Source organism: Gopherus flavomarginatus, chromosome 19 (assembly GCF_025201925.1).
Source record: "Gopherus flavomarginatus isolate rGopFla2 chromosome 19, rGopFla2.mat.asm, whole genome shotgun sequence".
Taxonomy (NCBI): Eukaryota; Metazoa; Chordata; order Testudines; family Testudinidae; genus Gopherus; species Gopherus flavomarginatus.
The window spans coordinates 23965805-23988871 of NC_066635.1; the positions used below are offsets into that span (position 1 = coordinate 23965805).

Consider the following 23067-nt stretch of genomic DNA (forward strand, 5'->3'; position numbering starts at 1 on the left):
ACCTCCCCGCATCACCCTGCCTGCCTTACCCTGAAATTCATTGCACAATGCAGGGGTTCCCTCTCAAGGGGGTCACTGGCAAATTTGGTTTGACTCCTCCATTTAATCAACGGTTTTGCAGTACATTGTTTGGTCGTACACAGCACTGGTCCAGTCTGGGCCCAAAGCGCGGCCTCTATCTTGTATAACTTCCGTTGCCAAAGCAGGAAGCAGTGCACAGTCGATGTAAAGTAACTTATTAAATCTCTCAGTTCTACAGCTACTACCTGACACCAGCTAGCTCGTACTACCATGTAACTGAGCTCTGGCATGAACCAAGGGCCAAGTACTACAGGAAACATGCATAAAGTCTTGGAGACTAAATATTTTCCGAACTGTCCAGAACAGGCTTATCTGGAGCCCACCGTTCTAGCTTGCTGTCAATTGGGATCACAGCTAGACTGTTCTGCAAATGGTGGCCTTTTGGGGGTGGAATGGCTTTTCGGAGGGGATGCCCAATAGCATTTCGACATTACACGATATAGAAACACTACCCCCCTGCCAGCCTCTCCCTGCCCCCAGGGGCTCCCAGCCTGTCTAGCTGGTGGGTTACCCAAACTCATTCCTAACTCTGCCCAACCCCAGAGGAGCGAGGAAGGAAAGGCAGCAGGCCCAAGCCTGATAAATACAAGAAGAGTTTATTGAAAAAGTGTGAAGGCAGCAGGGCCGGGGCAGCTCCGCAGCCAGGACAATAAATAAGACGCCCCCCCTCGGAGTGAGCGACATGGAAGACTCCCTGGCAACAAGACACATGCACCCCAGCCCAGCCCGCAAGGGGGAGGCTGGGGCCGATGCTCACTAAACATGGCTCTGTGTGGAGGGGCCCTCTGCCCTCCGGGGGTCCCTGAGGCAGCAAGAGGGAGATGGAGCCTGGGGGCCCTGGCAGCTGCATACACAGCACCAGGAGCCCTGCCGGTTCCTTGCTGCTGGGGCATCAGGCTCTGGCTGTTCTGTGCCTCCCGGTGGGGCTTGCCAGAGCACTGAGGGGCTGGTAGCTACAAGAGGACTCCTCACTGGGGCTCCCTGCTTAGGGCTTCATTGCAAAGGCCTCATGGCAGGGGAGGGGGTCCCTGCCCTGCTACATGGCTCCTGTGTTGTCCAGGCCTCTCTGGGGCCCTTGCTAAGCTGCAGGGCACAGGGGTGAGTCCTGCCCCAAGGGGGGCAGCCTGCAGGGAGCCCCGGGCCTCGGTCCCTCCAGGCACTGTTTGCTTCTCAGGAGGGAAGGGGAATGTTGTCAGGCCAGCTGATTGGAGGAGAGCTTGGGTCATAGTGGAGATCAGGTGGATCCACTTTCTGGCAATGGGGTGGCAGCTTAGACGCCCCAGATCGTGGCAGCTCTAGCCACGGGGCCCAGACGGTTCCAGGCCAGGGCTGCACTGGCTCCAAGCCAGCTGCAGGAAACCTGCTCACTTGGGACAGTCCCTGCTCAGGAGGGAGCTGCCAGGCCTCTGGGGCGGAACCACCACGAGGGCCCCAGTCAGGCACAAGCCCACGGTGCCCTCAGGCTGCTATAGACTGCAGTGATGGCCGGGCTGAGCCACACAGCCCCTGGGTAACGTCTCCATGCCACGCCCAGCCACAGGCTCAGGCCAGGATTCGCGGCGGGATCTCCACCGAGGCCTTGATGAAGACTGTGTTGTCCCGCACGTAGTTGCGCTTCTTGATGTCCTCGTGCGAGATGAACTTGGGGTACCCGAAGCCCAGGGTGCTCTCATCCAGGGAGCTGCGGGAGGCCCCCGGCTTCTGGAAATTCTTCCAGTTGGGGTCGGGGTTGAAGGTCTCGGTGATGTGCTGGGGCTTGGACAGCGAGGGGTCGCTCTGGTCCAGCAGGGAGAAGGTGACGCGGTAGGAGAAGGGCCACTCCAGGAGGTTGTCGTACTGGCCCGGCAGCACGCGGATGTAGACGGACAGGTGGCTGCCTTCTCCGCTGCCGTTCCCGTTGAGGAACACGGACACCTGCAGCTTGTAGCCATACCGGTGGCTGTAGAAGGGCGGGCTGAAGAACTCATAGTTGCTGCGCAGTTTGGAGTCCTGCAGCTTGCGGGCATAGTCTGCAATCTTCCAGATCAGGACCCCGTCGCTGCTGACCGACAGCTCCTCCACATCCTGCCGCAGCTCCTGGATCTCCTGCCGCTGCCGGCTCACCAGCGAGCACACCATGCCCAGATGCACCTTGGTGCTCTCGTCCAGGTGCCGGCTCATGGCCAGCTTGGGGCACTGCACGGAGGAAGGCGCAAGCAATCACTGGAGTGCAGCACAGGGAAGGGGCAGTGCTGGGGGGACAGCGAGACCCAGGGGGAGGGAGCTCCAGCAGCAGCCTGGGCGTGGGGGGGAGCAGCGCTGGCTCTGGCCAGGCCCAGCTGGACAGGGGCAGAGGGCAGGAGGCAGCACTCACCCGATGTTTGCAGCCAGCGTCTTTGAAAGGGCACAGCACCATGGCAGTGCTGCAGTTCTCCTTCAGGTGCCCGGACAGCTCTTCTCTGGCGATGCTAGGTGTCCCACACTGGTTGGGGCAGGACACGGGGTAGCGGGGACACTGGTACTGGTGATTCTGGGGGAAGAGGGGGAGGCACTGTTAGCTGGAGTAACGCTCCCTCAGAGACCGGCTGGGCCCTTCCCCCAGACCCATTCCATGCAGCAGCTGCCTGGGACCAGACCCGGGCCCACCCCCGTCAAGCCCCAGGGAGCGGCACCCCCACCCCCCAGGGCTCTGCCTCACCTGGATGGTGTCAAAGACAAACTGCTTGGTGCAGTAGGGGCAGGGCTGGGTGCGCTTGGGGCAGTCGGCCAGTGTGTGCTGGGACAGCAGCCGACGCATCATACGGGCCCCACACTTGTTCTCACAGTACACGCTCTCCTGGGGGCAGACGCCCTGGTGGTTCTGGGGGGGACAAGAGCATGATGAGTTGGTGCCAGCAGCCATCACCCACAGGGCCACCCCTGCCCCCCAGGGGGAAGTCCCCCCACCAGGGGACCCTGTGGGGCTGCCCCCATACTGCCCCTGCCCCCATGAGGGTCCCCAACTCCCCGCACCAGGGGACCGATGAGGCCATCCCAATACTGCCCCCGCCCTTGCATCAGCCCCACACCTCGTAGGCCTCGCCGGTGAAGTCGCTGGCGCAGAACTCACACCTGACGCGGCGCTTGGGGCAGTCGTGCTGCAGGTGGTCAGGCAGGTCGCGCCGGCTCAGCTTGATGCTGCAGCGGTTGGGACACGGGATCACGTTGAAGCCGCACGTGCTGAGATGGGGCTGGCGAGACAGGACCATGAGCTGAGGGTGTGTGCGCGTGTGTGTGTTCCTGGCATCACAGCCCAGCGCCACGCCCACCCTCGCTCCCCCTGCCCCTCACCTGCAGGTGCTTGATGTGCCCGCTCCAGCGGCAGCCCTCTTCACTGTGGATGCAGCGGATGGTGAGGGTCAGCACCTGCGCCTCCAGCTCTGGGTCCGGGTAGATCTGGGGAAAAGGAGACAGAGACCACAGGACTTGCACCTTGGCTCAGAACAGGCACCCCCCAGAGCAGGCCCCACGCAGGGGAGTCCTACGATGCTGCCTGGGGCAGGGTGTTCCTGGCGAGGCCAGGAGGAGTCCTGGGGCCCAAGGCAGACAGAGCAAGTGTGGACACGTCCCCTGCCCACCCCCAGGTGTTGGTCTCTCCTGCTGGCCCAGTGTCTCCAGGACCAGGGTCCTGGCTTTGAGCCTCCCCCTTCCCAGCTGCTTCACGCACAAGCATCATGGCTCTAAATTCACCTGCCCTGAGAGGTGCCTGCCTGAGCCACTGGGCTGCCTGCAATGTCCTCTCCATGAAGGAGAGGCTGGACGAACCTGCCTGAGAACCACTTAGCTCAGGGTTAAATTAACCCCCTCTCCTTGTGTCCAGGGCTGGGCTAGCAGGGGGCTGCAGGTCGGGAGTGAGGGGCACTGCAGGGCTGGGGGAAGAAAGTTTTGACAGCACCTGCCCCCTTAGCATTTCTCTTACAAACCAACCCACGGGAGGGGAGGGGAAGGCAGGAACTGGGTCTTGGCTCCAACCATTCTCCAAAGGGCTGGAGGAAACAAGCTGGATGCCTGGGGTCCTTGCTGGGCCCAGGAGCTGTGGCTGGATGTCTGCGGACTCTCAGCCCATGGTCTCCCCCCCCCCCCCCCCCCCCAGTATGGAGCTGTTTCCTGCTGGCTGGCAGGGACGCTGCACAAGAGACCTTGGGAGAGGTGCCAGTTTCCCAGAGGTTGCACAAAGAGCTCTCTTGCCTCAGAGCAGTGCTGGCACCGCAGCCTGTGCCAGGCCTGCCAACGTGCAATCCAAGGGCGGGCTGGGCAGAGAGGGAGGTCCCTGTCTGTGACGTGGAGGCTTCAGCCAGGACTGTTTGCCACCCGGACTCACCCCAGGGAAGGCACATGCCACAGGCTGAGGCCGTGTGTGGAGAGGGGGGGTCCATGCTGCCAGCTCTGTGGGACCTGATGCAGGGTGCCCCATGGGCCCAGATGGGGCAGCCGAGGCTGCTGCTCCTTGGGCGGGGCCCAGATTCAGCTCGGTCCAGGCTCAGATACGGAAACCCTGCAGTTACAGTCCAGGCTGTGGGGAAGGGGGACATTCGGCTCCCCACGCGCTGGCTGACCTCCCTGTGGGACAGCTCGCCCAAGCTCTATGGCCAGGCCCCGATGGGGCACCAAGCTCCCTTCCCTGTGGGCAGGGTGGGGCTCTCACCTTGGCATAGTCAAGGGGCAGCTGATCCTCTGGACACTTGAAGACGCCTTCACTGCAACAGAAATGAGCCAAAGTCAAAGCTGGGGGGACAGCAGGGCTCCCTGGGGAGCAAAGTGGGAATTTTCTGCCGTTTTTAATAAGCCCTCTGTGTGCCTCAGTTTCCCCTACACATGGCACTTCCCCTGTACAGGAGAAAGGACTAGGTTTGCTCTGAGAGCAGGTGAAGACCTCTGTATGTGCGTCACCTCCCTGTCCAAGTCATTTGAAGTGTCCCAGCCATGCCCAATGCCCAAGCTCCCCCCACCCTGCGAGGGACACAAGTGAACCAAATGCCCCCTTCTCTGCTCAGCCTCCCCTGCCAGCCTCTGGGGCACATGGCCCTGCAAGCTGGCCCAAGTGTGGCTGTGTTCTGCCCCACCAGAGCCAGCAACCCAGAGCCCAGGCTCTGCACAATGCCACAAGCACCACAGGGTGAGTGTCAGCTCCTCTAATGACCCGCGCATCAATCTAGCAGTGGCTCCTGGGGGAGGGCAGGGGGTCTCCACCCACTGCTGCCCACAGACACCACCCCTGCAGCTCCCATTGGCTGCAGCTCCTGGCCAATGGGAGCTGCAGAGTCAGCACTCAGGGTGGGGGCAGTGCACAGAGGGGCCCCCCATGGCAATAGGGCCGTTCTGGCCACTTCTGGGAGTGGCATGGAGTGAAGCCTAGCAGGAAGCTGCCTTAGCCCCACTGTGCTGCTGGGAGTCCCGGGGGCCACCTGCTGCGGCCGCTTTTAAATCACCTGGGAGCAGCAGGTAGGGCCAGGAGATGCTTCAGGGAGGCAGATGGAGCCAGGGGAGAGACCTGGCCTGGAACATGGATGGAGCCGGGCCCCTGGACCCTGAGTATTTCTGGATCATGGGCATCTCGCTGCCCCCCCGGGAGGAAAGCAGGGCAGATGCTCCCAACCCTGGACCATCAGGGCTCTGCAGTCCAGGACAACGGCCCAGCTCCCAGGCTGAGGAGGAGCCCCATTGTCTGGCTCCAAAGCTCTCTGCAGCCAGGTGCTAAACGCCTCCCAGGCTCCATTAGAGGTGAGAAATCTGTCCCTGCACAGCAGGAGCCGGGATCCCACCCTTCTGCAGCTGCTCACCAGATGCTGGGGGGGAAGGAACAGGGCTCCTGGTTTCCAGGAAATCGCCAGTGCTCAGTCCCCTCCAGTCATGCAGCTCACCCAGCCTCTGACCCTGGGATTTGGGGGGATAGGGGGGCTGTGTGCACAGCTCAGACAGGCCACCCCTGTGCCCTCCCCTGCGGGTGAGCCCTGGACTGAGAAGGCTCTGGGCACGGGGGGAGGGGTTGGGAGGGCATGTTCTCCAGCCTCCAAGTGATCCCAGGAGCCTGGACACACGGACTCAGCTGGGAAGTCCAAGAAGGGAAGGGGCAACAGGGCCCTTGTGGAGCGTCCGCTGCCCCACATGCCTCGCCCAGCTGGCCAGTAACAGTAGCCCAGGTGCCCCCCGCGTGGGGCAGGTGGCGGCGTCTGCCTGTGGAGTATCTAGCAAACGGGGTGCAGAGGCAGGCCAGGCAAAGCCGGCTTCAGTCAGCGCCTTCCCCAAAGCAGGCCCGCCCGCCTGGAAGCACAGCAGGCTACCCCCGGAGCTGCCACTCACCCCCCCAGGACCCAGGCCCACAGACATCTGCACCCCACCGGAGGAAAGGAGAGTTGCTGCTTGTCCACTGATCAGCTACCAGAGGCGCCAAAACCCATGCACAGCACCCTGCCTGGGTCCCTCTCCACAGCCAGCCTGGCAGGCCTGGAGGTGCCCTGGGCTCCTGGGCCCACAGCACAGCGGCGCCTCTCCCAGAGGGCACCAGAGCCTGCAGCCAGCACCACTGCTTTCTGCAGAGCCACTGCACGGATTCAGGGCTCCCCACTCCTCAGGAAGCCATGGGCTGGGAGCCAGGCAGCTGGACTTTCCCAGCCCATCCTTCAGGCTTCTCTGGCAAGGAAACGTGCCCCATATCTGAACCTGCCCCCACGCGCTCCAGGCAGCTGGGCTCAGCTCCAGATGTAACCTCTGAGCTCATGGAGCCAGCAGCAGCTGCAGCAGCAAGCACTCAGCCCAACAGAGCTCCGGGAAAGGAGGGGGTCCCAGGGGAAAGGCCTTGCCCAGTGCTGATCCCCCATCTCCCTGCGCGACGGCCACAGCATGCGTGCAAGGCGCAGGCAGAGCAGGCCTGCCACGGCCAGGAAGGGAGAGAGGCCTGGCTGCAGCGACGTGGGGGGCAGGTGCCACAGAGCACTCAGCCCCCGAGCTAGTCTCCCACGGCCAAGCCCTTGCCCCAGACAAGGCCATGGGGAGCAGAGGCTGCACTCCAGGCCCCAGTCACACCCCCGGATTCAGCATACCCAGAGGCCACCTTCCCCGCAGGAGGCCAGGACGTGTTCAAAAGGTGGGGCTGGCCCCGGCTGCCTCCCCCAGAAGCTCTGTAGGCACAGGTCCAAGCACATGGCTCCCGTTAGGCCAGGCCAGGCCCCTTGCCCCGCAGGACAGAGCAAGGCACAGTCAGTGCCAGGCAGGGAGTGTGAACACCTTCCCTCTATGACAAAGGTCAGTTACCCAGTGGACGTCACGCCTGCAGGCAGCAGCTCCCTGTGAGTCACTGGGGCAGGGTGGGAGCTGCTACGTCAATTTTCCCCTCCCCTGCCAGGCCTGGCTCCCCCTGGCACAGGCTGGATTGGCACATGGAGCCCCTGGCACCCCTGCGGGTCCCAGCTCCAGACCCCGCACAGAGCCGGGCCAGTGATCACTGCAGCAGGGTATTTACCTGGCTCTCCCCACCCCTCAGCTCAGCCAGCTGCTCCTTCCCTCCCCCATGGCCTCCTCTCCCCCTCACCAGCTGCTGGGAACGTTACATGAACCCCTGACGGAAATAAACAGAGACTCTGGAGCACGGCACCGTATTCCTTGCAGTTTGAGCGCCCGCCCGTTGCTTCTGAGCCTCAGGAGAGAGAGACCAAAGGAGGCCAGAGCAGGGGGGCTCCCACCTGGCCCTGCACAGCTTAGGGGTTTTATCAAGGCCCATGAGCAGTGATTTCTGGCCCCAGAAATGCCCCCACCCCACCCCCACCCCTAGCAGATGCTGCTTCCTCCCCCATCAAATCCCCCGCTGGACAAACAGGGATGGGAAGGGCCCGGGAACAGGTGTCCCTCCAGCCAGACTGCCAGCTGCTGCCAGGCTGGGATTCCCAATGTGCTGAGACTGCAGCCGTCGCCCCACTGAGACCAACAGCTGCTGCCATCCTGGGCCAAGCACACCAAGAATCCCACTGTGCCTCGGCCAGCCCTGGCAGGCAGCAGGCCCCTGCCTAGTGCCACTCCAGAGGGAGCTGAAGGGGTTGCTTCACCCGCCCTGGGCTCCCCCCTGCTCTGCCAGCCTGCATGTGGCCAGCGCCCCGGCTCAGCTCTCTGCCCTCTCAAGCACTGAGCAGGGAGCTGTGGCTGGAAGACACCAGGGCCCTGACCTGGAGGCCCGATGCAGAGCCCCACAGCGAGTGGAGGAGGGGCAGGGGGCACCAGCACGGGCTAAGGGCTCGCCGCAGAATCTGCAGCTACGCCTGGGCCAAGGCAGCGCAGAACGCCCAACCTTTGCCCTACAGTGAAATCTGCTCCCAAGCCAAGGCCAGAGGAGCAGCAGCCACGACAGGCCGAGGAGCCAAGACACCAGAGCCAGCCAAGCCCTTCCCTGCAGCCAGCGCTTCTCTTCCACCCGGAGTCACCAACACGCAGCAGCTCCCTGGCCCCGCTGGGACCACCAGGAGCTTGGCTGCACTTGCCAGATTCTGGAGAACCCCGAGCGTGAGGAGATTGAGGCTGGGGGGCCCTGTCTTCACCTCCCCCTGCTCAGGAACCCTCATCCAGCCCAGCTGCACAGTGCCTTGCCTCAGGCTTGCAACACAGCCAGTCCCACCTGCCTTCCTGTGGTGACAGTGTCCAGCAACGAGGCCTGGGGCGCGCTGGCACAGCAAGACCCGCCTGCCACGGGAGCGCAAGGGGGCTGGCGGCCACTCTCCAGGCACGACAGGGTTACATCTCCAGCAGTGCTAAATCGCTCAGCCAGAATTAAGAAGCTGCCAGACGAGAAGAGCAGCACGTGACCGTGTGTTCCCAGGGACCTGGCCAGCCAGCAACACGCACAGGAGCCAGGAGCTGATCAGGCAGGGCAGGCCAGGCCAGGCAGTCACAGTGCACTCACCCTAGAACAGACCTGAACAGCAGCTGTCCTGAACTGTGCTCATGGCAACCAGAACTGCCACACCTGGGACCATTCAGCCTCTGCCTCAGAGACCCCAGGGCCACGGGCACCCCACAGCCCTGCCGGGGGAGAGGATATCCTCCGTGGGCACAGCCACCCATCACAGCCCGTAGACTCTGACTGCTAGTCTGACCTCCTGCACAGCACAGGCCCCAGAACCTCACCCCCCACCCCTGTAACAGCCCCGAGCTCTGCTAATCATCAGTCCTGCCATGAGGGCAGGTGCTGGACTAGACGACCTCTCGAGACCCCTCCCAGTTCTATGATTCTGGCTGAGTCGCTGACATCCTCACATCACGGTTTAAAGTCTTCAAGTTACAGAGAATCCCCCATTGACAGTAGTTTAAACATGCAAGCTACCCACGCCCCAGGCTGCAGAGAAAACCCGCCAGGATCTCTGCCAACTTGACCCAGGGAAAATTCCTTCCTGACCCCAGGTATGGTGATTAGACCCTGAACATGTGGATGAGACCCACCAGGCAGACACCTGGGAAAGAATTCTCTGTAGTAACTCAAAGCCCTTCCCATCCAGTGCCCATCTCCGGCCATTGGAGGGATGTGCTGTTGGCAGTCCCATTGCACCACTCCCTCCACAAACTGATCAGCCTCAACCTCGAAGCCAGTTGGATGCTTTTCCCCCCTAAACTTGTTGCTGGCCAGTTTATATCCTTGTGTTCGCCTTGGCACTTACCTCCAATAACACCTCCCCACCCTGGCCCAGAGAGCTCCCCTGGGCGCCCAGGCGAGAGCACACGGGGCATGTGGAGCAGAAATGCCGCCCCAGCAGGAGGATTCAGAGGGTGCCGCAGGGCGAGGACGGGAGCAGCAGCATTTCATACAGACTAACCAGGGCTGGAGGGAACGAGCAGGGGGCCAAAGGGCAGCTGTGGAGACAGGAGAGGAGCAAGGCATGGAGCTGGTTTGGGCAGCGGGGAAGGAGAGACAGAGACTGAACTCCAGGTGTTCCAGTCCAGAGATCTGAGTGGGCCAGGCTCCCACTGCAGAGCTGGGATCTTGGACCCATGGCAGGGGCCGGCTGGCAGGGCTACCCCCCCATGCCCTCTTCCTGGAGCAACAGCTCCTGTGCTTCCCAGGATGCCTTGTAGAGCTGGACAGGAAACTGCACCTGCCCTTCCCTCATAGCCCCATGTCACACCTCTGTCCGCAGGGTGCTACAGGAACACGTGGGGGCCATGGGCAGCTGGGAGGGTGCTGGGTAGTCAGGGCTCCCCTTCCCGACTCCCAGGAGTGGTTCACACCTGTCACAGCCTGGCATCCAACTCACCCCCTTGTCCAGCTTCCAGGCTGGGTTATTTCTACAGGAGGAAAGGCCTTTCCCAATGCCACAGCAGGGATGCCAGGCAGAGCCCTGGCCCCACAGCCTGCTCTAGAATGAGGGCTAGTCAGACCCCTGGCGCTCAGCCCCTTTGCACATCACTGCTGAGCTTGGGTCCCCTGCAGACGCCCCAAGAGGGAAACCACCAGTTTTCCGCCAATACGGCCAGGTGGAGGGAACAGGGGGAGCATCAAAAAAAAGGCGCCGCCCGCTGCAGCGTTTTACTGATGGGGCGGTGCTTTTACACACCCAACGGCACTCTGGGTCTTCGGTGGCACCTTCCCTCGCTCCGTGGGTCTTCGGCGCATTTCCTTCAGTGCCACCAAAGACACCTGGAGCGAGCGAGGGCCTGGAGTGCTGCTGGGTGAGTAATTAAAAAGGAGCCAAGATGCTCATTGGGGAGTGGGTGCTGCCCCGTCCCCCCAGCTACGCTACTGGTTTCCTTGCCACCGGGGCCCAGCGCTGCAGGCTGAGCCCGCTTCCCTGCATGGCCCCAGGATGCCCAACTCCGTTTGTTTGGGCGCCTGCCGTTCCTGTGGGGACAGTTGCTGGGCAGCGAGGGGAAATAAAGCCCCAGCCTGAGCAGCAGGCTACATGGAAGCAGGGCGCTCGCCAAGGAGCAGCCAGCCACCTCCACACCCCTGACCGTGCAGTGAGGAGCCAGCTGTGAAATGGAACCTGGCCTCCCCGCATGCAGAGGGGCCCCCGGGTGACAGACCGTGGGCAGAGCTGAGCCTGCACTACAGCTACCCGAGAATGGTTCAGACAGCAGCTCCCACAGCTGGGCACTGCTCAGACAGCGCCGGCCTCGGCTCTGGCCTGGATTCCATGCCCAGAAGAGGCAACTAGGGCGAGGATTATGGCAGACAAGGGTGAACAAGGCTCCTTGGAAAGGCTGGAGCAGGCTGCGGTTGGGGGGAGCCTGGTGCCGTGCTAAGCAGTGGGGGAGCCTGGCTCACACCCAGCAGGCTGGGCACAGGCACATGGCCTAGGCTGGCTCCAGCAGCGTATTACGCTCCTGCCCCAGGGCCGTGCACAGAGCAAGGGTTAACCAGCACAGAGTGGAGCAGGGGGCAGGTTCCACAAGGCAGGGAGGGGGAGAACTGATACAATCCCCAACAAAGCCTGTTCACTCCAGCACGGCTGGCTGGGCAGAGAATGTGCTGAGGCAGCAGTTTGGGAGTTCAGTGGGTGAAGTCCCTGCCTTTGACCGTCCCTGAACACGGTGTGGTCTGAAGGCTGGGCTGCCCAACGGGGAGGGGCACAGCACCCTCACAGGAACCCTGCTCCGTTCCGGGCGTCAGCAGCAAGCCATGGGCACAGCCATGCGCCCTGCCCAACAAGTCAGACCCAAGCCCACGCCCCTGGCCACACCACGGGGCTGGGCAGAACGGCAGCCCTGGAGCAGGGTCAGCACCTTCCCAAGATCCCCCAAGGCAGCATGACATGTGAGCGCCAGGGACAGAACCCAGGAGTCCTGACTCCCAGTCCCCTGCTCCAATCCAGTAGACATCTTTCCTCTTCCCTCCGAGGTTAGAAATCCTAACTCGAGCCAAGAGCCGGACGCAGGCCCCAGGCAGCATCAGTGCAGGTGACCCAGGGAAATGTCAGCTTCCAGCTGCCCCCAGCCACTGCCCAGTCACCCCCTCCACAGCACCAGAGGGTGGAGGGAGCCTCCCTTGAGGAACCCCCAGTTTTGCACAAATTAGGTTCCTCTTGCCTTCATGTGGCACTCGCCTAGCTCCTCCCAAGAGCCAGCTGCCTGGGGGACTCTCCAGCAGTGCTCAGCGGAAGGGTGCCCTGCTGGAGGGGTCACCCCCCTAATTTAGAAGAGTGGGGCTGGGGTCAGGGGCTGTTGAATAGGACCATCAGACAGCAGAAACAGACCCAGTTTGCAGGATTTACAGAGGGCTCGGCTCCTTGGTGCAGCCCAAGGCCTGGGCTCACTCCGCTCCCAGCCCTGTACCAGCTCAGTCCTGGACCAAGCAATCACAAAACACTTTCTGAATTCCTGGTTATGCAGCCAGCCCAGCAAGGTTCAGCTGGGCAGGACTGGCTATGGCAGCTGCGAGCAAAGACTGGAGCACATCCCCCCACACCTCCAAACAGCCCAGCGAGCTTGCACACTCCCCATCAGCCACTTTGGGAAGTGGGGCCGTGGGGGGGGCACATTTCCCATGGCCAATAGCCCACCAGCGGGGGGAGACAGCAAGGCACGCGGAGCCCAGCCCTGCTGGCGAGGGGACGCTGCACCCCAGGACAGGCTCCTGCAGGAGGGTGCTGACGGGGAAGCCCAGGTGCCAGGGTAGGACGGTTTCTCGCCCTACAGGAGCTGTGGTTCTGAGGAGCCCATACACCTTGAGGGGACAAGACCACATTTTTTTGGCTAGCAGCATCCCTCAGGGCCACACACGTGCTCAGTGCCTCCTCAAGCTCCCAGACAGCGGCCAGGCAGCAAACGCCCATCACAACTCAAACCCGGGCAGCCGAGGGCTCCTGGGAGCAGGGACGAGGGCTGGTCACACCACGCTGGCATCGCGGATGGACATGGGTAGCTCACCAGCGCCAGTCCTGGCAGGCTGGGGCAGGGGGCTGGAGGAGAAGCCTGCAGGTCTCAGGAGGGGAGCAGGGGAACATGCTCCAGTGATTGCAAAGAGAAGACCTCCCTGGGGCAGTGCCAAGGTAGAAGGCGCTTTCAGCCCCAGTCTGTACCGGTGCCAGTGGACACCTCGACATGGACAATGGGCCTGGCTCAGCCAGAGCCTCATCCACCAGGCCGGGCCAACGTTCATGGCAGCACCAGTAGTGCTGGGTCAGGAAGAATCAACATCTGGGTCCTCCCCATCCCGCATTGCAGGAAAGGCTGGGAGGACTTGCTGTGCCTATGGGAAGACCCTACGTCCCTCAGCGCAGGGCTGCAACCCCTCAGGGCCTGTGCCTGCTTTGGCATCAGGGCTGGCGTTGGCTGTGCGGGGTCCTTCGTCGGCGGCACATCTGATGCTTCCCGGGGAGCGAGGCAATGCTGGCTTGGCCATTCGGCAGGTTCTGATGCTCGCCACCTGGGGGCTGAGGAGACCTTTATGGACTGTCCCAAATGGTGGAGTTTCAGCCTCATGAGTCCAGAGGAGGACAAGGATGCTGAGCATCTGCTGGGAACGTGGGATTCTCGCAGACAGAACAGGCCCCGATTGTGCCCATCATCGGGGAACCAGTCTATGGAAGGAGGGCCAAGCCCTGGGGCTTGATGAGGGTCTGTGCTGGGGGGGGGAGGGTAATAACCAGAGAATTTCAGGCTACAGTTGCCCTCAGACCAAGGTGCTCAGGAGCACCGAGGTTCTGAAGCCGCTTAGTCTGAGCTAGGAACGTGCGGGTTGGACGTGCGCCAGGTTGGGTCTCGCTGCCACGGGCATTAAACGGAAATTGAGACGAGTCACAGCCCCCCCCGTTATGCCCCCATGCGAGGGCACAAGGTGCACACGCAGCCCTGACAGTCACGAGAAACCAGGCCTCATGTGCGAGGCACACACACCCCTTTAGTGGGATCTGTGCTGACTGGGTTCTATTCCAGTTCACAGGCACCAGTGCCAATTTCGGGCTCCTCATTACCAAGCTGGGTTCAGTTAACTCTGGGCAACACCGCACAGACTCAGGCTGCTGTGCTGGTCAGTGGGCCCAGGCATCCGTCACAGGGAATACGACCATGGCCCGGGGGCCAGCAGGAGTCCTGGTACCAACCTGTGCTCTAGTCCTCCCCCATCCCCACAGACACTCAGCACCCCAGAGATCCCACAGCTGCCGCTTTGCACTTGGTGACAGTGGAGTCAGACACCAAGGAGTTAAACACGAATCATTCGACACAAACACAGACCTCAGAGGTGGAGGGGCTTTTCACCCCCAGCCCTGCTCTGAGGGAGGGGTGACTGCAGCCCCCCAGACAGGAGCCTCAGACAGGGAGCTAGCTACAGGCTGCTGGGGTGTGTCAGGCTGGAGAACATGAATGAATCAGACCCCTGGGGGCTCTGCTGAGCCTGAGCACCGGCGCCGATAGGCTGAGCTGCCTGTCACTCCGCCACGCCTCATTCAGGCAGACAGCAGAAGGCGAGAGGACTGGCTGGTAGCTGGAAGCACTGGCTCTGGGAGTGTTCAGAGGCGCACTCCAGGCTTCCCTGGCAAGGCTGGGGACAGCTGGCTAGCCTGAGACTCTGGGGGACCTGGGACAGCGCATGCCAAGCACTGGCAGCAATTTGGCAATTCTAGTTTCACACCCAGTCTCAGGCTGTGAGCTGTGTAACTGCTCGGCGACCAGTGGAAAGCTGCTGCCTTGTGCCAGAGATCCCCAACAGCAGGGTTTAAAATCTGTGGTGTGGACAGCGCTCAAGCACCAATTTGAAGACTCTGCTTTTTAAGTCACTGTTGCAATTGCTGAGCGCCAAGCAGGGGTGGGGCTCTTGAGGGAAGTCCACCAAGGGCTGAAATAAATCCCATTTGACACTTCTTTCCCAGCAGTGTCCCCAGCACAACAGGCGCAGGGATCCTGAAAGCCCTGGATGCACCGGGAACAGGACTCTGCCCACTGCCACTGCATGGGCTGCTGACCCTGCACTGCCTCTCACAGCCTTTATCCCCCCTCCCCTGACCACAGACCAGGCCTCTCCTAACCCAGTGCACAGCTCCCAGCCCTGCCCACACCTGCAGCTGCTCTATTGTGATCTGCATCAGTGTCCTCTCCAGAGCCTCAGTCAGAGGCCAGTACCCCACTGTGCCAGGTGCTGTACATGCACACAGCCCAGGTTCTCAGCAGGGTCTGCCCATTTCCAGGGGCTTGCTGACTGCAGCAGACCCTGAGAGAACACTGTAGCCAAAACCACCACATGGAGCCCAAGGGTCTGGGGGCAAACAATCCTATGGGCCCGCAGCGGGGTGGGATGTAGCCTGGCTGAGCTCTGGCTCCTCAGAGAAGGTCTTGCCCTGGACAAGCGTTTCCCCTCTGTGCTCCATCTTCAGAACCCACTTCTGCAATAAGGTGGCTGTCCTGCCCCGCCCACCAGATGGCAGGGAACCCGTTAGTCTCACGGAGGAGGGCCCAGGGTGGTGTGGAGCTGCAGCAGAGTTGGGCACATAGCCAGCCATATTTGCAGCGTCCTTCCCACTGCCAGGCCATGTGGGTCAGGCAGAGAGGGCTGCAGGTGTGGCTGGTATCAGGGAGGGATGCTCAAACAAAAGGTGACAAGGGTCAGAGAGTAGAACGGCTAGGATGGCGCCACCACCCAAGGCAGAGTCAGTGCCTGGAACACACCAGAGCATGAGGCTGCCAGGACTGAAGGGTTACCCCCACCCCGCACAGACTGAGCCCGCGGCAAGGAAAGGGGCTTCCTGGGAAGCCAGCAAGAACTCAGAGCCAAGAGCAGGGCAGCCCCCAGCTAGAGCCTGAGTGAGGGAGAAACACAAGCATATCCTGGGCAGGGGCCACCTAGTCCCAGTCACCTAGTGGACAGTGCCTGGCTTCTCGCTCCGCAAACACTGGGCATGGCTCCTACCACCACCTTGTGCGGGGACAACTGGGACAGCCGGACTGTGGTCCCACTGGAGGCTTCGGAGTGCAGGGACCCAGCCTGGAAAGCAGGGTGTGGGGGCTGCCATTACCCACAGGGACCCCCAGCCACCCTATGCAAGGCTGGGGCACAGGGAGAGCGGCTGGGACTGGGAGTGCTCCCCAGAGGGTGCTGGACTGGGCCAGGCCAGCTGGGAGCACCAGGAGGCAGGGCAGGGCCGGGCCAGGCCAGGCAGCCGCTCCCAGCACTGCTACACCCTGGTTCCGCCACAACCGCAGGTCACCGCTTGCGGGAGCCGGCAGCCCGGGCGGGCAGGAGCAGCCACGTGGCTGGGCGTCCGGCCACCCCAGGCGCAAGTGGTTGTCACGGTCTAGTCTCCCCGCCCCGGGGGCCTCGGGCACCGCCTGACACTTGGATCTCAGCCCCCCGTCAGTTCTGCTCCGAGACCCCGAGACGGGGGAACGCCCCGCCCAGCCCCGCCAGAAACTTCGGCTCCGCCGGGGACTGCTCCGCACCTGCCCTTGGCACGTCACGAAAGCAGCGAGTTTCGGCCCCACCTCCCGCAGCGCAGCCGCGAACTCCCCGGGGCCAGGCCCGCCCGCGGGCTCCCCAAGGCCGGGCCGCAAAGCACCTGGCGGCCCGCGGGCGGGGCGGGGCGCCGGGCCAGGCTGGCACCAGGCGCAGCGGAACAAACCGCCCCGGGCAGGAGCCGGGCTCGTCTCCCCGCTGCCCCGGGGGGGGGGAGCAGCGAGCCCCGCGCGGTCCCAGCGGCTGGAGCGACCCCGGAGGTGACTACGCGGGGCTCCCCCGCCCGACGTCACAAAGGGAACTCTGACATCACAGCCCCCCCCGCTGCCCCACGGAAAGTCCCGCGAGCCCCGGTGCGGGGGCTCGCCAGGCCAGCGCGGAGCGAGACTCCCCCACGAGCCGCACCTGAGGAACTCCTGCAGGGCTCGCCCCCCCCCGCCAGCCGAGCCCAGCCGAGCCCCGCGAGCCGCACCTGAGGAACTCCTGCAGGGCTCGCCCCCCCCCGCGAGCCCGAACCCGAGCCCCAGCCCCCCCAGCCCAGCCCGAGCGAGCCCCGCGAGCCGCACCTGAGGAACTCCTGCAGGGCTCGCCCCCCCCCCCCGCCAGCCGAGCCCCGCGAGCCGCACCTGAGGAACTCCTGCAGGACTCGCCCCCCCCGCGAGCCGAGCCCAGCCGAGCCCCGCGAGCCGCACCTGCGGAACTCCTGCAGGGCTCGCCCCCCCCCACGCGAGCCGAGCCGAGCCCCGCGAGCCGCACCTGAGGAACTCCTGCAGGGATCGCCGCCCCCCCCCGCGAGCCCGAACCCGAGCCCCAGCCCCCCCCCCGCCAGCCGAGCCCCGCGAGCCGCACCTGAGGAACTCCTGCAGGGCTCGCCCCCCCCCCGCGAGCCGAGCCCCGCGAGCCGCACCTGAGGAACTCCTGCAGGGCTCGCCCCCCCCCCCCCGCGAGCCGAGCCCAGCCCAGCCCAGCCGAGCCCCGCGAGCCGCACCTGAGGAACTCCTGCAGGCAGGTGTCGCAGAAGCGGTGGCCGCAGGTGGAGACCTGCACGGGCTCCCGCATGGCCTTGCCGCACAGCGGGCACAGCAGCCGCCGCTTCGGCTTCTCCAGGAACTTGTAGTCGAAGCCGGGCATGGTAGAGCCCGGGCCGCCGCCGCCGCCGCCGCCGCTCCCCCGCGCCTCCCGGGCTCCGACTGGGGCCGCGCAGCGCCGCTCGGCAGCTCAAGGTCCAGCGGGCGGCTCCGCCCAGGGCGGGCCCGGGCTCCGCGCGGTCCTAGCGCCCGCCCTTTCCCCCTCGGCCGGGGGCTGCACTGGGACGGGGGCTTAAGGGCCTTCCCCGGCTCGGGCCCCGGGCGCGACCCCACAGCGGCTGGCGGAGCCGACAGGGCTGCGCCCGGCCCTGCCCCGTAGCCAGGTCAGCACAAACTTCTTGAACCAGGCGCTGGGGCAGGGCCGCGGCGCTCAGGGGGTGGGTTTCACAGCCCCCCTTTGGCTGGCAGAGGGTCGGAGTCCCGGAGCCTGGCCAGGGACACCCCCTGGGCCAGAGCGCCCCTGGCTCCCTTCCTGTGCGCAGCCCACCAGGAAGCAGCTCAGTGGCTGTGGCCCAGGCCTGGACGGCAGGGGAGCCAGGTTCTGTTCTAGTCTTGGCTCTGCCACATGTTCACTGGGTGGCCTTGGTTGAGTCACTCACACCCTGTGCCTCAGTGTCCCCCGCTGGGGCTGTTTACTTATCTGTGCCTGGAGGAGTCATTAGCTCTGGTCTGACTGGGCTTGCTAGTGGGTGTGGTGGCCACACTCCCAGGCCTAGAGAAACAGGCCTCGCAGTCACTGGCTCAGCACCCAGGTGGGGGGGAAGAAGGGGCGATTACCTCCCTGGGTTGTTTCTCCCTGACTAACCCTTTTCTTTCTCAGAATTGAATCACTCCCAGTACCGAGCTAACCACACTCCAGTTTCCTCTCCCAACTCAGCACTGCCACCTAAACCCTGGTCTGGGCACATGGCTACAGTCAGGGGAGAAGGGCGCCATCTAGCGAGCACACCTGTGGCCTGCACAAGTTATTAAACCTTACACATCTGGAGCAAGGTGAGACTACCTGCAGTGGTTCTCAAACTATGGGGTCACCAGGATTGCCTTAGAGTTGCTGGGGCCTGGAGCAGGGGCGGCTTCAGGCCCCAGCACGCCAAGCGCGTGCGTGGGACGGCATGCCACAGGGGGCGCTCTGCCGGTTGCCGAGGGCGCCTGCGGGAGGTCCACCAAAGCCACGGGACCAGCGGACCCTCCGCAGGCACGCCTGCGGGAGGTCCACTGGAGCCGCCTGCCGCCCTCCCAGCGACCGGCAGAGTGCCCCCCACGGCATGCCACCCTGCTTGGGGTGGCAAAATGTCTAGAGCCGCCCCTGCCTGAAGCCAAAGGGTTACAGGCCCCCTGCTTGGGTCTGAAGTCCTTGGGCGTTGTGCCCCCTCTCCCCCCCAGGGCTATGGGGCTCAGGCTTCAGTCCCCGCCACCCCCGGGGTCTTGTAGTAATTTTTGTTGTCAGAAGGGGGTCACAGTGCAATAAAGTTTGAGAACCCCTGCGCTAGACAATCCTTTTCAGGCAAATACGGTGCTGCGTGGCTCCCCAGGCTACAGGTTCAGAACCTAGAAAGCACAAAGATCTGCAGTGACCCCTGTGGCTAATCTCAAACTACTGTTTCTCTCCATCACTCTCCATGCAAATCCTCAAGACTCACAGCTTAGCCCCTCTTCCCCTCCACTGGGAGTGGATGGGCAGCACCCTTGGGGAACCCTGCTCGGATTGCATGGCCAGCAGGCAATAGCCTTCCTGCCCAGCATCTCACCTGGAGTTTGGAGGAAGGAAAAGACACCATGAGCAGAGCCAGACTAAAGCTACCACCCTTCTGCCTCCACTTGCTGCTCTCAGAAACCAAAGCAGCATGTAGGAATATTTGTCCCTGTCCCCGGAGGCTGGCAGAACAGATCCAATCACCCTTTGCTGCCCACCGACTGACAGAGCGAGGTGTCTGGAGTCTAACCAGCCCGTGCTCTAGTCCTTGTCCCACTGAGGGTAGCAGTTGCTGTGGTAACTTTTGGGTTTAGTTTTCAAATAGCAAATGGAACACGGGAGGGATTCTTGAGGTAAATCCCCATCGTGACGCTTGCTGCTCAAGTTCTTCTCCCGAAAAAGTCTCGTTAAAATGAAGATAATCTGCAGGGTCTGCCTGGTGAGAGCAAAACCCAGCCCCCCTGCATTTGCTATAACCAAGGCCGGCACAGAATGTGTGGGGTGCAGGCTGCAGGCCCCCATACACAGCCCAGGGGATGTGGAGGAATGATATCCCAGGGAATCAGGCTCTGTGCTAGCAGCTTAATCTGCCACATGCATGGTCTTGCCCTACTGCTGTAGAGCAACAGGATATATGACAAATGGGGGCCTCCACATTTAAAAGAGGGTCTCTGCCAGTGCATGCTAGGAGTGCACTGAGATTCCTCTCCAGCAGACTGGGCATCAGCACGAGTGGAACTGCAGGCCCTTCACAGCTCTGGCTGACAGTGTGCCCCTGGAGACCAGTCCTTTCCTAAGGTGATAGACAGGAAAGGTTAACAAACAGGCTTGTAAAGGCAGGGAGCTGGTGACAGTGTGGGCTAAACTTTAACCAGCAGGAATTTGCTCCCTCACTTTCCCAGAGCTCCTGGAAATGCTACCCGTGAGAGATTAACCACGGGTGGCCGTATGAGAGCAGGCTGGAAAATGCCATTAGAACACTGGACACATCTGGAGTTTGTTGATGTCCCACCCGGTCTGGCATGCTGGGTACATGGCCCATGGCATTTGGGTAACTATTCTTCCCATTCAGCTTTCTAGTAGCCATAAACCTCTTCAGGCAGGGAGCAGGTCGCAGGGGAGCTCTGCATTCCCTTCCTGGTTCTGCCACTGAGTCACAGCATGACCTTGCGTCCTTAGGTGCCTCTTGCATTACCGTTCAGCCAGTGTCAGGGAAGCCAGATACAATGGGATTATCCCCTAAGCCCTCCGATAGCATAGATGGCTCTTAGTCCTTTTGCTTACAGAAAGAATACAGATAAGGCCTTAGCCTGTCCAAGCTTTAGCTTGCTTTGGGAACACAGTTAGGGGCCTGTCTGCACACAAAATAGACACACGTTGTTCAGGTGGCACTGGAGTTGGGGCCTGGCTTTGAAAGCTGGTCCCATCTGCCCAGGCCGGCCAGAACAGGGTAGAACGTGCTCCTCCAGCCATAACTCCATTTAAACCATCTCTGCACACAGCTTTAAAATGAGGATGGGGCTCTAACTGCGCTGTGGCAGTGTCCACGTGGCGAATGGGGACAGAACTTCGCAAGCTCACAGAAGTACGTGCAGCTCCATCAATGGAGGCCTGCGAGCCCTGTGGGACTCTCAGGCCATGGCTACACTTACAGTTCTGCAGCACTGGTAGTTACAGCTGTGTTCGTACAGCTGTGTAGGGCCAGCGCTGCAGTGCGTCCACACTGACAGCTACCAGCGCTGCAGTGTGGCCACATTTGCAGCACTTGCAGCGCTGTTGGGAGTGGTGCATTGTGGGCAGCTATCCCGGCATTCAAGTGGCTGCAACGTGCTTTTCAAAAGAGGAGGGTGGGGTGGAGTGTGACAGGGAGCGTGGGGGAGACAGAGAGAGTGGATTTTTGGAGCTGACACTGTTCTCAGCTCCCTGCCTTGCAAGTTCTAAGGACTGGAAGATACACAGTGCCTACCTTCAATCATTTTAAAAGTTTTGGCCTTTCCCCCACCTGTCTCTTATTCACTAAATGCTAATTATGCACTCCTAAATAGCCGTCAGACCACATAAACAGTTGCTCAACATTACCCCTCCCCCCCTCTCCTCAAGCAAACAGCTTTGAACATTCCAAAGCAATTCTCCTGCCTTCGCTGGCTTGCTCGCTGGAGCAAAGAGCAGCTGTGTTTGTTTTTTAGCAAGTAGCTACGGGGAGATCGGAGTTCAGCCATTCTTCTGGTTTGTTGTGGACAGGAATTCTGGGATACCTCCTTATACCCCGGAGGCCAATAAAAGCGCTGGTGGTGTCCACACTTGCTGACCAGCGCTGCATCACCAGCGCTGGAATCGCTACACCCGAGGCAGACCAGGTGTACAGCCAGCGCTGCAACCAGGGAGTTGCAGCGCTGGCTGTGCTTTGCAAGTGTGGCCACATCCTGAGTTGCAGCGCTGTAACCCCCTCACCAGCGCTGCAACTCTCCAGTGTAGCCAAGCCCTCAGATGAAAGGCGCTAGCAGGCTATAGAGTCATTATTTCTATTTATTGCACTTTGATGTTTAAAACTACTCAGCCTCTAAGCCCACTGCAAAGAGCATTTCTGACTCACTAGCTAGTGGGAACACAAAGTCATCAGAAGGAGCTGGCTGGAGAGACGGGACAGCCTGGAGCGAGGAGTCCTTGTCCCTGCCATGGGGTTTACAAACAGTAAAGATCCCCCATTTCAAAGCCTGACCAGTATCGGCTATTGTGTCTCTCTGGCTCCCTCAGGCCCAAATGCCTCTAGTAACTAGAAACACCTCAAACATGGGCAGTACATGACCTCACTCCAAGCACCACCAGAGCAGCTACTGTACTTACAACCTCCCCAGCTACCCTGACATACCACTCCCAGACAGACAGACAGGCAGGCAGTTACCCTACACCCAGTGCCCTCAACAGCCCATCACAACCCTACTGCAAACTCTCTCTCCCCAACTTTCAGCTGAGAATGGAACAAAGTGGCCTGGAATTTCACCAGCTCCGTAGGGATTTTCTACTTCTTGAGTCCCTCTCCTCCCTCTTCCTGATGTTACCATCCCTTCACACAGAAGAAATCGAATTATGGAGGCCACTCCACTCCCAGGACATGCTTAGGAGAGCTACAGAAACTATGTAGTCCCACTGCCTCTGAGTCGGTACGCCAAGTGATGGGCCTTCCGCTTTTCTTCAGGAATGTGAACACTGCACAAGATCCACCTCAAGCTGGAGCGAACAGGAGGGAAATCGGGTGCCTCAGCAGCCTTGCCCTTTCCAGCATCATCTCCTGAACGTGTTATTTTTTCTGTCCACCCTCCGCTCACCAGGGATAGCTGAGGGACGCTGCCACTCTGGAATAGTCCCGTGGTTGAGCTGTCCTCTTCACCAGGACAGGGCCCATCTCTCTTCCTCTATGCACTCCATGGCAGTGGCCCTGTGGAAAGTGCTCTGGCTTTGGAAGCGAGCTGAGAGTAGAGGGCGCACACGAAAGGGGTACGTGCACTTCAGTGCCTGTGGGGCTCCTTGCCCTTGGCTGGGATATGTACCATAGCCCCCGCTTCTCTACACACAGGACTCCGCACAAGCAAACAAGCCGCTGATAGGATAAGCCGAAGCTTTCACTAGGGGTGGCATGAGCTTGTGCGAGGAAACAAAGCACAGACCTGAGGAATGGAATGGCCTGTTAGCTCTGGCTGTTGTGCCTCGGGCAGGGAGGACGTGTCTCAGCCTGTAGTTTCGAGAGCTCTATTGTTGTTCTGGGGCCTCTGTTTCTTTTCCGAGGTGGGTCATAGTCCAATATTAAAGTATTCAGATGACCTTGC

General features: G+C 61.7%; 1 protein-coding gene across 2 annotated transcripts; it reads right to left on the reverse strand.

Annotated features, from left to right (window-relative positions):
* Nucleotides 1-656: 656 nt before the first annotated feature.
* TRAF4 (TNF receptor associated factor 4) lies at nucleotides 657-17610 on the reverse strand. Of its 2 annotated transcripts, none has more exons than XM_050929587.1 (7): nucleotides 17451-17610; nucleotides 4745-4796; nucleotides 3391-3495; nucleotides 3129-3290; nucleotides 2759-2920; nucleotides 2435-2590; nucleotides 657-2256 (listed from the first exon to the last, which is right to left on the reverse strand). In XM_050929587.1, exons 1-7 carry the CDS (start codon nucleotides 17591-17593, stop codon nucleotides 1624-1626), a joined length of 1413 nt encoding a protein of 470 aa, XP_050785544.1. In that variant the 5' UTR covers nucleotides 17594-17610; the 3' UTR covers nucleotides 657-1623. The 2 variants fall into 2 exon arrangements, with proteins under 2 accessions (XP_050785544.1, XP_050785542.1); XM_050929585.1 differs by lacking the exon at nucleotides 17451-17610 and adding an exon at nucleotides 9738-10055.
* Between the last annotated feature and the right edge of the window lie 5457 nt (nucleotides 17611-23067).

Bases quoted from the DNA above. Each gene is read 5' to 3' on its own strand.
- TRAF4 (XM_050929585.1), bottom strand. From the start codon at position 9,958: ATGCCTTGCTCCTCTCCTGTCTCCACAGCTGCCCTTTGGCCCCCTGCT. The intron at 3,291-3,390 runs GTGAGGGGCAGG...CTGTCTCGCCAG, and splicing joins GGCACATCAAGCACCTGCAG to CCCCATCTCAGCACGTGCGG. The intron at 2,921-3,128 runs GTGTGGGGCTGA...TGTCCCCCCCAG, and splicing joins TCACCGGCGAGGCCTACGAG to AACCACCAGGGCGTCTGCCC.